General features: G+C 37.1%; 1 protein-coding gene across 1 annotated transcript; it reads left to right on the forward strand.

Annotated features, from left to right (window-relative positions):
• Window positions 1-6,693: 6,693 nt before the first annotated feature.
• On the forward strand, window positions 6,694-17,627 carry LOC124882353 (elongation of very long chain fatty acids protein 4-like). Its single transcript, XM_047388695.1, has 7 exons — window positions 6,694-7,003; window positions 9,283-9,374; window positions 10,231-10,418; window positions 11,091-11,171; window positions 13,502-13,673; window positions 13,795-13,922; window positions 15,636-17,627. Exons 2-7 carry the CDS (start codon window positions 9,308-9,310, stop codon window positions 15,912-15,914), a joined length of 915 nt encoding a protein of 304 aa, XP_047244651.1. The 5' UTR covers window positions 6,694-7,003; window positions 9,283-9,307; the 3' UTR covers window positions 15,915-17,627.
• The last annotated feature ends 737 nt before the right edge of the window (window positions 17,628-18,364 follow it).

The raw sequence follows: 18,364 nt of genomic DNA on the forward strand, positions 1-18,364 counted from the left end.
TATTAAAAAAAACAATGCAGTTATGTCACATCGTAATGGGGAACTAATCCATGTTGCACTGAGGTTTTTTGTTGCCATAATACATTTTATTTACAACTATGGCTCCATTGTCAGCTTATTGACATAGCCTATTGTGAATTACAATATTTATATTATTTTAGAACATGTTTTTCTTGAAGTGTCTCACATGCACACCTTCTTGAAAAATTACTCTTATAATTATTATTTAATCGGTTAATTAAATACATTAACAATAAAAACTAAAGGAGTGCCATGCTTTAGAAAGGTATCCAGACTGAATGGTGATACAGAGCAGAATAGTTTTGCAGTAGGAAAGTAGGCATAGCACAAAATCTGACTTTTGTGCCTTCATATGCTAAACTTAAACTGTTATTGTACAACTTATACATAGTTACTCATTCAGTGCAACTGTAACATTGTAATGCATCAATAGAAAAGCATGTTCAACCACATGTCCATGTCCAACTGAGGTGTTGGGCTGGCCAAGCATGTCTCCAGACTTAAACCATATTGAGCATCTGTGGCGCATCCTCAAAAGGAAGGTGAAGGAGCACAAGGTGTCAAGAGAGTTAGGCCAGTGCTGGAAGGTAAGGATGGCCACACAAAATATTGACACTGTGGGCACAATTTGGACATTTTCACTTATATCACCTTTGCACAAAGATCTTAAGAGGTGCCTAAGGTAATGTCTTAAACTTTCAAGTCTTAAAAATGGCATACTGAGGTCTGCCGTCTATTAGCATTAATTTTCAATGTGTAGCCTGAGGAGCATGCTAAGCTAGAGTAACTAATATCTAATGAAAAAGCAATGCAGACTAAAGTCCCAAAAATTTAACACAGCAGGCCAAGCAGCCAAACTCACTTCACCTCCAGAGCTTTTCTTTTCTAAATGAAGCCTGTGGTGGACTGTTGTTCCGCAAGTAATGAAAATATTATAGCAGACCACCTAGTCTGTTTTTTCAGCCCTATCTGCTATAATGATCATCCAGCTTGCTAAAGATAACTTTGATTGCTAAACTTTGGTTGTATTGGTTAAGTTTAAGTGACTGTTACAGAGTGCTGTGTTTACAACTTGCTCACAGACACGTCGTTATCTTACTTGTTCAAATGCCAATACATTGATTAGATCTGAGTGGGACATGCACATTTTCTACATAGTTTATAGTTAGTTATTTGTTTTAGATTGACTGCCATTGGTTTTCTACAACCGTTTGCATCAGCAGAGATATTTGCACAAGTACAGTATAGCTTTTAACATCAACGTTATGTGTTCCTCAATAAAACTTTAAAAGATAAAGTGACTTCTGGAACGTCTCCAGAAGAAAGAGAGCTGTAAAAGTGGTTCTACCTTTAAATTAAAGGTAAACCTGTTAACTCTTAGATTCAGTGCAGCAGATAATTACAACACTCAGTACAGTAAATGACACCGTTGGCTTTGCTTTGCTGAATGACACATTTGATCATATATAGGTATTTTTACTACTATTTTAAGAGGCATTTTATCTCAGATAATATACTGGCTTCTATAGGAATGTGTATGAAAGGTAAATGATTTAAAAAGAGAAATAACCTATAAAAATGACAGTTCTTCAACCCTAGTTTTAATACTAAATTGATAATCTTTATTGTGGTCTTTTTTGCTTTACTTTCAAAGATTAAGATTAATAATAAAGAACTAAAAAATAAGCTGGTCTGTCAATGAACAACTGTAAAGGGAAGTATTACAGTAAAACTGTTGCTCCATCTTTAGTAGAGACTTTCTGTGTCAGGGTCCTGGCAGTTGTGAATGCACACTGCTTTCCTTTACGCAGAGGCCAACCAAGGACAACCCCAATGTGTGTGTTTGTGTGTGTGTGTGTGTGCGTGTAGATTAGGTCAATATGTGCTGCACAGTTCCTGTTTTTATGGGAAGCAGTAAAAATACAGATATCCACAAAATGGCATCAACTGTGACCTAATGGCAGACTTGAGTGAGCAGAGAGGAATCTGCTACTGAATGAAATCTCTGCCGAATGTATGTTTGAATTAAAACCATATGAAAGGGCTGTAGTGGAACAGACATAATGTAGATTTAACAGAAACGGTGGAGGTGACACCAGGCCAATTGGATTCAACTGCAGGCAATTAAATTACCATTTTATGCTTTTTGCATCTAAGGCACTTAAAAACTCTTAATTGTCTGCACTAATCATGCTCTTCACTGCATTTTAACCTTCAGTGAAGAGAACAGAATTAGTTCTGATAGTATTTCCCTGCTCATGTTATCAAATTTCCCTCTAATGGATAAGCTTTCTCCTGCCTTTTCGTGGCCAAGGGTAAAACCTTCACTTTTTATCTCATTCATTCATACCTGTGTGAGTTCTGTCTGTATTTACGCTGTTGCATCACTATTATTGTATTATACAATCAGGGTAACTTCTTTGTTATTCTTGCTATAAAAAGAAGGTGGATATTTCTTGTTACCAAAACCAGTCCATGGAGAGGAGGAATGTTTTGGAAAAGTGGTATTTCACTGAAGGCTAAAGCCGTGTGCTGCTCCAGAGGTATGTGGAAAATAGTTTATCTCAGGTTGCTGGCAGTGAGTGTGCCCTAAGGAACGAAATTTCCTCCAATGTTCTTGGTGGTTTCTGCACAGTTTGTCCCAGCATAAATCACAGAAGAATATATTTCTGATGGATGACTTGGGAGGTAAAAATTATTCTTCTCTGGCATTTGCTATAGAAACTGTGAAATGTTAGGACTGTATGAATATGACATCACCAGATGTTGAATGAAATATGAACATCATAAAGAGTGGTGAAACTTTGTGGGATTGGCAAGAGGTATCTGTTTAAACCATTGAAGTAGTTAGGGGAAGGTGTTGGCAATTCTTTTGTGATCAACATCAACATCACATGTTAATTTGGGACTTTTAATGCGTTTGTCTTTTCAGACTGTTCCGTTTATTTTGAAATGAAAGGATTGTAAAACAAACAACTTCAATTATTAAAAAACAATTAGAAGCGCGCGTTTAATTTTGCAGTGGATTTTCTCTAATCCAGATGTGGTCAAAAGATTAGATAAATAAGGATACTCTTCATACACCCTAGCAAGTTTCTTTTATAGCTATTAGGAATCTTCTAGCTAACTTTTGGCTGGATATTTGACCTACCTTATCTTAACAAATGTAAGAGCTCATTTTAATTTGTTGGTTTCCTGGCACAAACCCCACATTTAAGCATAGTCCATTCATTTTCAACAGGTTAATTTTGGGTTCATAGCAGAAGCTTATTGTAGCCTGCTTTGTCCAGTCCTAACCAGTTTTGATCTACGCTTGGTATCATTGTTCTGTAGGAGCAACCAACTCTGTCTAAGTTTAGAGTGTCTGGCTATTTATTTGAGGTCAAGCTGAAGAATATCTCTTCTCTTTTCTATGTACATTGTGCAATGCACCAAAAACACTGGCAGCAAAACAGACGCTTCACATGATGCTGCCACCACCGTGCTTAACAGTTGTTGCACTGTTATGATGTTTGAAAGCCTCACATTTACTCCTCAAAACATGCTTTGGTCACTGAAGCCAAAGGCTCGTTCGCTGTCCTGTTTGACCATAAAACCTTTCTTCAAAAGGCATCTGGCTTGTCAATTTGAGTGCTAAAATTTTCAGTTAATCTTGATGGAGTTAATAGAGCGGAGCTCCTTTCTTGTTCTGGTTTCTTGCATCCTCAGTCCATGATGATGGACTCAAACTCATTTCACTTTGCATGGTGACACCTTGTTCTATTTTATACACCTATTTAATGTTCAGCTTGAGTCTTGGTGGTTCCTGGATTGTTCTGAGACATTCTAACCAATTTCCTTTCATCTGAGGGGGTCAGTTTAGACTAGATGGTTCAAAGTTGGACACAGTTGAGTGTTCCAGCATTCCAATGTTCCCAAAAACACATCAAAAATAGGGGAAAGCTTACACTACTGTTACAAATCTATCCATTTTTGTATGCATTTGTCCGAAATGTTTTGAACCTGTGTGGGTTTAAAAAAAACTCCCCCCTAAATATAAATCCTAATTTCCTCTTTTACTTAAATTTAAAAGAAAGCAACTCTTAAACGTGGTTTTTATATATACTTTCCAAAACTTTGAAGAATACATAGAAAGTTTTGCATTTATAAAGCAGGTGCTAAATTTTACACAAATGTTAAAATTACACAAAACTAATAAGCAAAGCCCAAGAGAACTTGGAAATCTCATAACTCATTTTATTTTACATGTAGCAGCATTCAGAGTTTTTTGGATCTTGAAGCCCAAAATGTGCTGCCAGCCCAACCTCTGCGGCTGTTTTGATGTGGCTGCAGAGACATCATTTCTCAATATGGATTGTGCTGCACTTTTCTTTTACATTAATTTACCACATTTTAAATCAGCCTAACCATGCTAGCTTAACATGAACATCTGTCTTTTGCATACACGACTTGATGTTGGTCTGTCACATAGAATTACTATATGTTACATTGAAGTTTATACAGTAATTGTAACTTGACAAAGTAGGGAGAGGTTCAAGGAGAATGAATACTTTTGTAAGGCACAATGTCCTTGTTCATATGGTTTCTGAGATTTATCCTGATAAAGCGCAGTCTCTAAGCAGGATTCCTATCTTCCTCTTGACAGATCTGCTTAGGCAGGGAGAGACCAGTTATGTGCCAATAAGTCTGTACTGAACAAGTATTATCTGCATAAATTCATGTAAGCTAAAGATAAAAACTTGGCTGTCGACAAGTTAAATAAATTATGCTTTGCAGTATTTACTCTTGTGTGGTCTGCAGGCAAAGAGTACAAATGCAGTGGCCTTAACAAGGACTAATACTGAAATGTTTCCAGAAACAAAACCAATTAAGCTTTTTGAGCCTCATGTAGCAGAAGACAAAATGATGAGGTTTGTGCAATCACTCCAGCTTCTCTTAAACTTTTATTTTAATTGATCAAGTGGATCTTAACCACAAAAAGCTTAAGTTTAAAAAAAGATATTCATATGAAGGAGCACTGACAGGATTTCTAGTGCTTTTCCACTAATCTGACGGTAAGCAGGACTTAAGGACTGTAAATTTTAGAAATGAGAGTTTCTTATTTCCAAAAGCTGATAATTGCAAGCAGCAAGCTAGAGTGCAATTGCAAGCACGTAATGAACCATGAAGCCAAATGTGGAAGAGATCACGATCTACAAATAGGCTTGTTTCATGCACTTTTATGCAGAGTACAAAGCAGTTACCCATGTGAAGGTTTACTATTTGACAAGTTTAGAAGAGACTGATAAAGACAGAAATATATCAGTCCAAGAATTTGTGGAGAAAATGATTCAATGGTAGATAACATGATAAAATCTAACGCTGACATAAACATATTTATTGAGTAATGCTTTAACTAAACTGATAAATATGCTATCTCCTTGCAGAATGACCATGGGGTGAAAAAACAACTTTGCATCTGAGATACTGTTGATGCAGTACAGAGAGCTAACAGGTCTAATATGAACCCAATGTTAACCTAACTGCACCATCTAGTGGCCTAATGCGGACAGGCGCGCATTAAAACGGTAGGCGTGGTAAAAAACAAAAACAAAGATAAATACATTTGGATATAACATGTAGAAACCTATAAACACTAAGCCCAAGTAATTAGTGAGGTTCTGGTCTTGGCTCGGACAAATCAATAATAATCCCAGACAGAGACCTACAAAAAAAAAACATGGAGAAATAAAATGTGACACTAAGTGAGCAGAACAGTGAAACCTGGACGAAAAGACGCCACAGAGCACAGCCAAATAACAGATTTTCTGACCAAATAAAAGATTTCAAAAATAGAAGAATAGAAATGACTCAGCAGAAAGCAATCTGAGACCAAACATGGCCAAATCTAGGCATTAAACAAACACAGAAGGCGGCATACTGACACAAAAAGGCAGACCTATAACATATTCAAATTATAATTATTTTGTGAGAATACTTCAACAGAAACCACAACAAAATATATCAGATGCCCTAAAAGTAAATTTTTGAAATTCTTTAGTCAGGATTTAAAAAGTGCTTCTATTTAAAGTGCCATCATTAGGTAATTCATGCTACATTAATGTAATTTTAGCAACACACCCTAGGTTGCAAAATCGGTTGTATCAAATGTATCTAATGTGGTGCAAAAAAACTGAGAAAATCAGATATGTTAAAAGCATCCAATAAACAATTTAAAAACATGTTGAAATATTTTGCTGTTACTTATTGTGTCAGGCAGTTGTTGCCTACGACCCGTTTTCCCACAAGGGTTTAATGTAGGTTAAAAGTCAATTCTATACTTGCAAATAATTATGGCGTTAATGTAATATCATTGTAGTTTCACCAAAATTAGAAAACGAGAATACAATACGAAACTAAATCCAGATCAAAGCAGAACCTCATTAAAACAATGATTTATATTTCTTCAGGAAAATATGTCCAGATACAGAATATTCTGTTACTTGGAATTTACTGTTTCCTATCATGACCAGTGGTTGTAATTATTCAAAAACTGTTTAATTATTTGAATTTTAAATAGTTAATAAGTTGGTTTCTGGGATGACCAATCACCTTAGCGATTGGTGCAGTAAATACCTAAGATAGGCAAAGGAGAGTAGGCTTATTGCCTCCCAGAAACGCCACACACGAGAGGCCAAACCCCGCATGCGCGAAGCCTCCATCTGTCTCCTCGGAGGTTGGAGGAAGATGATGCGGCTGAGCGGACCTCGTTTGTAGCGAGCCAGTCTTTAGACGTAGATTTTTCTCTTGCCTTGTCTAGTTTCTTGCCAAAAAGAAAAAAAATTACTGCTCAATGTGGAGGTGCGAGTGGAGCGACGCAGAAACTGATTAGGTTCGACGTCAGAGAAGAAGAACGGAGAAGGGAGAAGAAGGGGAGCGAAGTGAGCAGGGTTGGGCATCAAATTGCACCGGATGTCATTGTACACTGTTAAGTATCAAGGACGTGAGTAACCCTTTACGTTTATATTTCTGTGTTGCTGATGTGTGTGTGTGTAATTGTGTGTGTGTGTGTGTGTGTGTGTTGAATGCGGTTTTAATTTTTAACTTCAACCCTGTTGAACTTATCCGTGTGATGTTTGAATCTGTAAATATTTACAGAGAAAGCCATTGTAACCTCTAATAAGCTGTTTTAATTTGTATTCGTCTTATTCCCATTTCTGCCTCTTATCTCTCAACACATTTCAGACAACCACCTGTTAAACCTGAAGGAAAATACACCAAATCACTTTAGTTTCTTAAATAGTTTTAAATCATGACTGGCTGTGAATATGTAGGAACTCCTCCGAATATATTAGACATCCTGTAAAGTGTTTTAGCAATAAGGGTATTAGTGCAAATTCATGAGAAATTAGCCAAGATCGTAATACTCTGAGTTTTAAGATCAAATTTCTTCGCATACAGTTTTATTTTTGTATATTCCAGCAGATGGATGCATATATTCGCCGATCAGGATGTGTCCCTCTGGGCATTTGTACTTAGGCCCTCATCTAAGCTCGTTGATCAATTGAATTTAAGCCTCTTGAGCGGCCAGAGCTGAAACCTGCTGACACATGCGCCCCAGTCTTTTTGTTGCGCTTCGCCCTCTCTCTCTCTCTTTTATCTGGCCCCTGTCATTCTGTGGACTGCACTACATTCTGATGTGCTATAGTACACAATCCCTCAAAGATTGCCCATCCCTGCAGATTATTTAATTCCCACACCTATGTACGACACTGGGTTGAAGTACTCATTTCTTTTGCTCAACACTCACATTGGTGGAGAGTAGTTACGGTGTACTTGGCTATTAATTATTTAAAGGACAGCTGATCTGACTCATCGGATTAATAATAGATTAATATAAAGACAAAAGCTCTCAACTCTGTGGCGGATAAGAGCTGTTTGTTATGTAAAGCGGCCTAATTAGTCTCCGTTATGGCGGACATGCAGAGCCGGCCAAAGCTTGCATGGGGCCCTAAACTGGATATGATTTTGGGGGTGGGTGACTGCAAGTCACCTAATATCTCTTTAAAATATTCCAGCGTTAAACATTTGTGCATTACACATCTAAGATAACTATTATTAAGGTTTTGAACTAGAACGTAAGAATGGTGCAATCTCTTTGTGTCTGGAAGTTAGATTTTCCACAGTATCAATGTAAAAAAAGTACTTCCTGCAGTGGGAATTAAAACTGGAAAAGCAAGAGGTCACAGAGGAGCCCCAAATATAGTATTCAATGTGTCTGTTGTGCATATAAAACATAGTGAAAGCATAAATTAGAGTTGTGCCAACAAGTCAGCCAGAGATAGGAATCAACCAATTTTCTCTTGGTTCGCTCCAAATGTCCAAATCAGGTCGGTCAAAAATCTTTTTTTCCCACTAAATTCATCTAACTAGGAAGTTGCACCATTCCCCATCTATAAAGGCAGCAACAATCAGCATGCAGCTGAGTGAACTTTGTATTTGATAAAAATCAGATAAAAGTTAGGAACATATGCTTTGATGCATAATGAGGATCATAATTATTTGTTCAATTTAAAACAGGGACCTCTATCAAAGAATCTTCTGCTATCTTTTCTCATTTATGTGTTATAGTTCTAGTATTACAGATAGTAATGTACAACCTCTATTTGTGAAATGTTCCTTCAGTGTTTGAACATATAATATGCAAAGAAATATTTGTTCACCTTGTAATGATAATTGTAGTTAGCACCAGAACAAGAAGTAAATCGTACTGGTTTTCCTACTTTTAACTAAAATGCACCCAAATAGGATGTGACATTATTCCCTGGATTGAGCTCCAACTTCCCAGACCAATCAAATCCAAAATAAAATCAGCACACAACATACTGTGTTAGGTTAATGTTTGTTGCTTGACTTGCATGATATGTAGGCCTATGTTGATACCACTTGGGTGAAAATATTATTCTAACCAGGCCTCCATTTAAAATGGGAGAAAAACGTTCAATATAAGGGAGCATTTGTTTAACTAAAATAGTTTTTTGTGCTTCTAATTTCAAAGGTCATCATGTAATTATCCTCTTAAAGTTTGTTTTGTCATAGATTAGAATTGTATATGGTTTCCACCCTAACATAAGCAATAAAAGCATAATACGCTGTATGTCGCAGCTGTAATCAAAACTAGTATCCACTAACAAGGGTGGGGCATAGATCTGTCCCTCTGAGGTGGTGTGCATGACCTGTAATTACATTTTTCTGTTTCTTTGCTGTTTTCTGTCTTCACAGTTTAATCACGACCAGCAGTACAGCTATGGAGGTTGTCACACATCTTGTAAATGACACAGTAGAGTTTTATAAATGGAGCCTTACTATAGCAGGTAAGATGGGTTCACTAGTTGCTGATCCACTCGCACCAGCAGCGTGCCTGGAATATAATATTGTTATATCGTAATTGTCTACTTGAGACCAAAAATAATTTTAAAAACATGGTTTTAATGCTTTCCTATGATTGAGATTTAAAGTCAGCATTGATGGGTTATAAACTCCACTTCAGAAATGCTTAGACTTTAATTTATTTATGCTGTTAAACCAAATTGTACTAAGAACAAGCAGCAACAGTTCCATGTTTTCCTGTTTTTTTATCTACTTTTGGTACTTTTATTCCATCTTAGGGTGTATTGGAGTGGTCTCGTGAGAAAGAAAAACAGAAACAATCAGCTAAACTTTAAAGCATCTGCTGAAATGTGGAGATGCACCAATCTGGCTTTTTCTGGGTGTTACCAGTTTCACTAATTCCCACTGGGTTTTTTTTTTTCAGAACATAGAAAACATTGTTACAGGATGTCCGATAGATATAGTAGTTTTGTATCCAACAACAACAAGATTGTTCCCATTAATGCACCAAAACATAACCTTTATCTGACTTTTTTTTAATCCAAAAAGTGCTTCAAAATACATTCTGTTGTTTGATCTGTTCACAGACTGTAAAACATAAAAGTTCTTAGTTTTGATGCATTCATATCAAGAGAAAAAAACTGAGAACCTTTAGTTTTTGACCTAGCTGATCAAGGAAAAAAATAGTTGATTCCAGTGTCTGGACAGGTGATTGATGCATTTCTACTTGAATGTAATTTAGAAAGTTTAAGTAAAGTTTCAACTGATGAAAAAAAATTTAAGGTATAAACTAATAAAAAAAACTGTAGATTAATGACACACACCCCTCATTTTCTCCAGACAAGAGGGTGGAGAACTGGCCAATGATGTCGTCTCCCTCTCCCACCCTGGCCATCAGCTGTCTGTACTTGATCTTCTTGTGGGCGGGGCCAAGATACATGCAGGACCGTCAGCCATTTACGCTCAGGAAGACCCTCATAGTGTACAACTTCAGCATGGTGGTCCTCAACTTCTATATCGCCAAAGAGGTTGGTGCAACTGTGGATGGATAGTAGTTCTTAAAAGTTAAGGTCTTACAAGAAATGTTAAAGACCATCAAGTGAAAAGAAAACTGGGCTTCATTGTTCAAAGATCCCATTTGATTTGCTTTTACTAAACAATTTGCCTGTTTCTGCCATGCATAGTTCTTAAGCCTGATGCATATTAAAAGGATAAATTTATATCCACAAATAAAGAATCAAATTAGTTTCAAATTGTTTTCCAGCGTATATATATATATATGTATATATATATATATATATACACATATATATATATATATGTATATATATGACATTTCCAGTCATATAGTCAGATTTAGACCTATTACTACATACAGCTCCAGTCAGTCATTTTCTATACCGTTTCTTCCATAGTGGGTCACGGGTGCCTATCTCCAGCAATACATACAGCTCCATTCAATCCAAATTCAGATTGAATTGAACAGTAGTTAATGTTCTTAAATTGATTGTGTGGAATAAGTTACAACAAAAATGTTTTCAAAGATTGTTCCTAAAAGGAACTTTTTACTGAAGAACATGTCTGTAAATGTTTGTTGTTCTGCCTTTTTGGGATGAGTCATCTAAACATGCTTTATTTTATTGCCTTGGCTGTCCTTTCCCAGCCTTGATCTGACTTTGCCATTTGCACCCTCCTATCAGCTCCTACTAGCATCAAGAGCTGCTGGGTACAGCTACCTGTGTCAGCCTGTCAACTACTCAAATGACGTGAATGAAGTCAGGGTAAGCTCCTTCACGTGCACCTTTCACTAAGCTAATCTGTGCAAACATCCTATCATGTCTAGAGAAAATTGTATTCACTTAACAAATGTTGACGTTTATGACTGTCACTAATGTCGCACACAGCATTGAGTGCTTTCCTGTAGCTAACAGGTGGAGTGATGCTGTAATCTTGTTGGTGACGTTAAGAAGATCACTAATTCTGCTGGGCATCAGCGTAGGAAAGCAGCGGAGAGATGATGAGAGCCCGGGATTCCTATCAGGCTGTTTTAGGACAAAGAGAGTGTGGTACTTGGTCACACCACCTTTAAGCTGCAACTCCACCTCCTTTTGCAGCTCTATGCTCTGGCTCAATGGGAGGGACTGTAGGGTTCAGAGATATCATAGTGCATTTTAGAGAATGGCCTTGTGGACCATGTGTCTGTCCAATTTACAGGGAATAATATAACCTAATTAAACACGAGTATATATGGAGATTTGTGGCAGATTTTGCTAACATAATAAGATTTGTTCTTGTAAGGACTTCTATTATACATTTTTGGATATGTCAGAATTACAACCTTTTATTAAGAACAATACTATTAAAAAAGGACCATACATTTTTTTTAGCAGTAACAGGTTGTATTTTGTTAACTGGGGTTGTGTAGAGTAGGTATCAGAAGTCAACATCTTATCTGTGTTAGACTGAGGTCTGAACAATCTTGGTAAGTTGGTTGGTGGTAAAAATTCATTTTCACTGGAGAGTTGAGCTAATTCATCAGTGGGACCAGTTCAAAAATGTTTTTATGCCATTTTGAAACAACGTTATAGCATGCTATGGTAATACTATTTTACAAACGTTGACACTGTTGTCTCTTAAGCATGAGATGGTTATTAACACTGAAGACAGAGCTGGTCCTACCTTCCGAGTCAATATTTTCTTGTGAATGCTGTGGGTTTTTTTTCTATTTTAGTTTTACCATTCGCAAGATTTGTTTTGCAATGTTTGTTGTCCTCTCCCCATTTTCCCATCCAGGTGTTTTAGCACTAAAATCAGTATATATATATATATATATATATATATATATTTGGGCAAATGCGGCCCAAAGACTTTTTGGTCCGTATGCGTCCCACATCTGACTTTTTCATGGCAGTCACAATGGCCCGATTCCGATCTTTTTATCTCCAAAAAAAAATGTCAATTGTCCCACTTTCATATGTGGCACTAAATCGGATATGCATCCGATGGTTTTCAAAGCGTCCATAGACAGAACAGTCGTGTAGCATTTCATCCGACTTTCATGTTATTGTCTTAGCTCTAGCTACGCATCCACACAGATTTATCTGCATAAGTATCAGTCACTGCTACACAAAAGGTCATTGTTAATAGTTAATAATCTCTTTTTCTTATCTTTCTTCATCTTTTTTTATGATGTGGTCATAATATTGTCGGCTCCCATTGCTCAACAACTGAAAAATAACACAGAGATGCCAACATTCATTATAATTTCCGTAAACGGTTCAGCAAAAACCCGGAATTGAGCATCAAGATCTGCAGTGTGAACATAGCGTTAATGATGCCCTATAAAAACTGTTGCATTAAAACCAACCCAGTCTGGGTTTTTTTTAACCAGGCCTGTCATTTTAATCTGAAAATGGGTTAAAGTGATTAATATATAACATTACAGTGGGTTAAAAAGAATAGGTCATTACATGGATTACAGATAAAGGCCTATTTCATGTTTAGTGGAATTGGCATTAAAATTATGACATTAAAAAATGAGACTTTTACTGACAAATCAAATTTTGATAACAAATGTCATATAAATCCCTGTATAAAATATACACTGTCTTTTTTATTGACTTTCCAGCCAGTTTTTTGATCAGCATGAAAGCTGAACATAGCTAGCACTAACTCATGCTAAGTACTTAGCAGGTGAAAGGCTAATGTTACCTTAAGTGAACAAACTCATTTTCTAGCGTGAATTAAATCCATTTGCACAACCCACTGATTTTAACATTAACCAACCGCATCATTTTATCATTTTATGATTTCTTATTTCATGCTGTAGTAGAGGTTCAGTGCGGTCTTGTCAGGCTGTTCTAGGCTAAGGTTCAAAATGGTGGCCTGTGAAGAATGATGGTGCTCCTTCTAGTCTTTTATCAACCCACCAGTTTCAGTCAGTTTCTGACCCAATGTTTGGTCAAAACTAGTAGCTTTGTTCAGGAATATTATAGGACTTCAACTGTTGTCATTGGTGTGTATGAGCATACACATGTTTTATCTAAATATTGTGTTACTGTGCAGATCTTGTGTATAGCACACACTCACTCTGCCTCTTTTATGTATCCAGATAGCATCTGCTCTTTGGTGGTATTACATCTCCAAAGGGGTGGAGTTCCTGGATACGGTCTTTTTTATAATGAGGAAGAAGTTCAATCAAGTCAGCTTTCTCCACGTCTACCATCACTGTACCATGTTCATCCTCTGGTGGATCGGTATCAAGTGGGTCCCAGGTGGACAGTGTGAGTAAAAGGATTGTCATTTGTTATACAGTCCAGACTGAACAAGTCTTTTATGCTTGTTGGACATTTATCAAGAACCTGGACCAAATTACATCTGCTAAAATCTTGACCCTATCTGCAGCGTTTTTCGGAGCAACCATCAACTCTTCCATCCATGTGCTCATGTACGGTTACTATGGCATGGCCGCCTTGGGACCTCATATGCAGAAGTACCTCTGGTGGAAGAAGTACCTCACCATAATTCAGATGGTGGGTAAAACTTTTAGAGATACACCTTATACGCAAGAAAATCGAACTGCTTTTCCAGTTACAGACTAGAAACCCTTCTTACATGATTTCACTCTTTTTAGACATAGATTCATGCAGAGCTTGTTATGATAATAAAATATTGCTGTTGAAATGTACGTATATGCACAGTATAATAATTTGAGAGAGATACCACTTTCATTAGCCTTCTATTGCTTCTATTTACTGTGATGGTAGTACTGAGTGCATTCATGGCACTGTTGTTATATCCTGTCGGTGTTGATCAGCCTGCCTAAAGCAAGTCACTCAGTAAACTTGACAAAAGCAAAAGATTAGCTACAACAGAATATAGACAACTAAATATAGTTGTCTATATTCTGTATTGTCTTAACAGTAAATGGGCAATAAGAACGGTTTTTAAATATTGATTTATGTGCGAATAAAACCATTTAAAAACATTTGGAACTTATTATTCTTCTTATTCTCACAGCATAATTTCAAGTACTTATGTATTTTCCTGTTGTTTTTAAAGGAATTTCTCAAGTGCAGAATATTGTCATTTTTTGTATTTCTCTTCTTTATGGAGTAACACTATCGACCGATTTCCCAGTCTGTGGTTTTTGTGAAGTGTTGACTTTGGCTGTTTCCCAGTGGTGGTTCTTGCACAAATGGTACCACAGGCAAGTCCACCTCTCTTTTTAGAAACATCCACTGTCAGCACAGCTTTATAGCTTTTATGTTTACTGATAAATGGAAAGAGTTTCTGACAAGCCAGTAATCTGAAAATTGAGCTGGATATCATGCGATTCCAGTCACCAGCTCTTAGCTTGCCAACAGTTTTAAACTAACGATACCTTAATAAGAGTGATGGGTAGAGGAGTAGCACCACCATAATACTCGATGCTCCATAAAGCCAAAAGAAAACACCGGTCACTTTCTTTGATGTCTCTTTGAACTGACTTTAAACCATTAAGGCAACTGTTGCCCAGTAGTTGTCTTGCAATTCAAAAGTCCTCGGTTTGATTCCAGCTTCCTCCTGCTACATGTCGATGTGCCCTTGGGCAAGAGACTTAACCTCAAATTGCCTACGAATCTATGTATTGGTGAACAAATGTGTGTGTGTGTATGTGTTTGTGTGTGTGTATGTGTTTGTGTGTGTGTGTGTGTTCCTGTCTTGGCATCACAGTCAGAACCATTTTCCCGATTTCACCATCAAATTGAGGACCGTTTGTACCAAAGTGAGGACATTTTGCTGGTCCTCACGACCTATTTTGCTAACGGTTAGGTTTAGGACTAAGGTGTGAATTGACTTTAGGTTAAGGTTAGGGTTAGGCATGCACTGGTAATGGTTAGGTTTAGGGTTATTGTCAGGGTTAGGGCATAGAAAGGGTTGAAAATGACTGAAAATCAATGGAAGTCAACACATGGTCCTCACTACATATAGCAAAACAAGAGTGTGTGTGTGTGTGTGTGTAATTGGGTGAATGCGGCTCTAGTGCAAAGTGCTTTAAGGGGTTGATATGACTGGAAAAGCACTATACATCTTCAGGCTATTTACAATTTAGGAAAGGTATGACAGGAAATCTATTTGGTTTTAAAACCGTGGTATAACTTGATACCGCCATCCTATCTGTGTCTTGTTCTGACTGGATTGTTTCTGTTTCAATGTGTTTTTGACAGTTAATTTTCAATCTTACGTATTTTCGTGTTTAACAGATCCAGTTCCACGTAACCATCGGCCACGCTGGTTATTCCCTCTACACTGGCTGCCCCTTCCCCTGCTGGATGCAGTGGGCTCTGATTGGCTACGCTGTCACGTTCATCTTCCTCTTCGCCAACTTCTACTACCACGCGTACAGACGCAAACCTTCATCGCAGAAAGGCTGCAAGCCAGTGGCCAACGGCACTTTGGCTGTGACAAACGGGCACAGCAATATGGAATTAGTGGAGGAAAATGGAAAGAGGCAAAAGAAGGGAAGAGCGAAAAGGGAGTGAAGAAGAAACAGGCACGTGCCTGGCAACAATCTGAAAGTGGATGGAGAAGGGGGGAAGGGAGGGGAGTAATAAACCAGACAATCATTCCTGCAGATAATGTAGATTGACATGATTTGGGACCAACTTGAGAAGAACAGTGGGAATCAGTGTGTACTTATGGGCAAGTCTGTAAACGTTTCTGGGTTTAGGTGTGTTGGTTATCTCCATAACATTTTTTAATGAAGAAAAGCAAAATGCTGATCACATAGGCTCCATGCTATTCTGTCCAACTGTGTTTTGGACCCTGTTAGGACCAAAATGTCACAGAACATGCAAACCTGCTCAGCATTCAGAACCAAAATTCACCTCCAACTTTTGTATTCAGGATTCTAATACTGCTTCATCTGAGAGCTTGAATAGTTATTGTGCTAATTTATTTTCTAGTGCTCTAAATAAATATTGAATAATTTAAGTGTTACCAAAAGATTTGGTTTTGTTATTTTATTCTTTGTGGAGCGGGTGGGAGATTTTGTTTACAAATGCAGTTGATTTGAATATGGCTCAAAAAAACTACACATCCTCATTTTTTGCCATCTGCTTTATTTACATTGCTTGCAAAAGCATAAATACCTCTTAATTTTTTTAAATCACAAACTTCCATAATTTGTATTGGGATTTAATGTCACAAATCAATACAAAGTATTTATGAAACAGAAGGAAAAGAATTAATAGTTTCTTAATTTTTTGCAAATAATAATCTGACTAGTGTGGCATGCATTTGCACATTCACAAATCCTTTAGCACAGCCGTAAGTGTTTTGGGTTTTGTCTCTACCAGCATTACAAAGCTAGAGAGTGAAATTGTTGCTCAGTCTCAACTCCTTTAGAGATTTTTACAGGTTTCCTTTCAGTATTATCCTGTATTTTAGCTCCATACATCCTCACACCAACTCTGACCAGTTTTTCTGTCCCTGCTGAAGAAAAGCATACACACCATGAGACTACTACCACCGTGTTTCACCATGGGGATGGTGTGTTTTTCTGTTAATTTTACACCACACATAGCATTTTTGCATGGAGGACACACAGTAACTTTGGGGCCTCTTGACTGCTTTTCTGATTAATGTTCCCCTTGAAAATGTGATAAAACATGTATCCTTTTACCTCTAATTTTAAATTAATCTCTGCTTTGTGTTGATCCCTGAGATAGAATCCCAATAAAATACATTGAAGGATGTGGTTCTAACTTGGCAATGTGAAAAGGTTCAAGGTGAATGAATACTTTTGCGAGGCACTGTTCCTTCTTTGCAGTCATCTGCTTTACCTTGCAGTCCAACTGCTCATGGACAATGCAATTCTTTGCTAAGGATAAAACTGTGCTGCATTTACAGAATAATATGCTATTATCTTTCAGTTCGTCAGGAGCTAAAAAGCTGATTTGAAAGAGTTGGGATAAAACTTTAGAGTTGTTCTTTGAATTTTTAGGAAAAGGTTGTTGACTCTGTACAAATACAATTTTTTATGGGTCTTCACAAATTATTTCTTTTTGCTGTGCGTCATAGATGAGTTTCAAGGATATTGTCTCACTGCCACTTAGGAACGAAGGGAAATGCACCCTGAAGGAAAAGCTTTTTTTTTTAAGAAATCGAGAGGACATTTTATTGTCTTGTTTAAAGAAAGGTGACTCTGCTTCCTGGCTGCACACTTAATTGAAATAAAGAAACTGTCAGCACTGCATAGATGATTGTGTTCTTGTGTTAGTGCATGTATATCAATTGTTAATCTGCAGTTTCGATGTAACTTTTCAAAATACATAAGACTGACTCCATATGAAATGTAACTCTAAATTCTTCCCATCTCCTTTGCACTTTTTACCCATTCATTCCTCCTTAATTTGTCTTCCCATCTTTTCTGGCTCTCCAGGTTGGAAAGATCTCCGAGCTGGTCTGTGTGTGAGAGAGGCTGTATCTTCAGCCTGTTCAGACAGATCTGCCCTAATCTTTGAAAACAAATTGGCTTTAGCTCCAAAAGAGCTTATTTCCACGTCACTCCACAAGCTATCCAGGAAAGCAGGTCACTGTCAGAGAATCTACCAGCAATCAGCAAGTAGTTAGTAATTGTAACCACCAGAAAAGAAGAAAAGTAGGAATGTTCCTGTGAAATTTAAGTTTGATGATCTTTAAGTAACATTTTTACATACACATTAATTATTTCTTCAAAATACTCTTGAATTTTATAGTAACATTTTAAAGTATACTTAAAAACAAGTAGACATATTTCCTAAACGTTTTCTTACCTATTACAACATATATTATAAAAAATAACACAAACTTATGTACATTCTAAGTGTTTGCTATACCTTTTTTGCAATTTGGTTTTTTCACTTTGTACATTTGCTTAACTCCGCCCTCCATTCCTTCTGCACTACACTTTTTGCAAACCAACACCCATCTCCCTCCTGGCATCAGTGTC

Source organism: Girardinichthys multiradiatus, chromosome 15, assembly GCF_021462225.1.
Source record: "Girardinichthys multiradiatus isolate DD_20200921_A chromosome 15, DD_fGirMul_XY1, whole genome shotgun sequence".
NCBI classification, from domain to species: Eukaryota; Metazoa; Chordata; class Actinopteri; order Cyprinodontiformes; family Goodeidae; genus Girardinichthys; species Girardinichthys multiradiatus.

Coding starts and splice junctions, on each gene's coding strand:
- LOC124882353 (XM_047388695.1), top strand. CDS start 9,308: ATGGAGGTTGTCACACATCTTGTAAATGACACAGTAGAGTTTTATAAA. Junction 9,375..10,230: donor ATGGAGCCTTACTATAGCAG/GTAAGATGGGTT, acceptor CATTTTCTCCAG/ACAAGAGGGTGGAGAACTGG. Junction 13,923..15,635: donor ACCTCACCATAATTCAGATG/GTGGGTAAAACT, acceptor CGTGTTTAACAG/ATCCAGTTCCACGTAACCAT.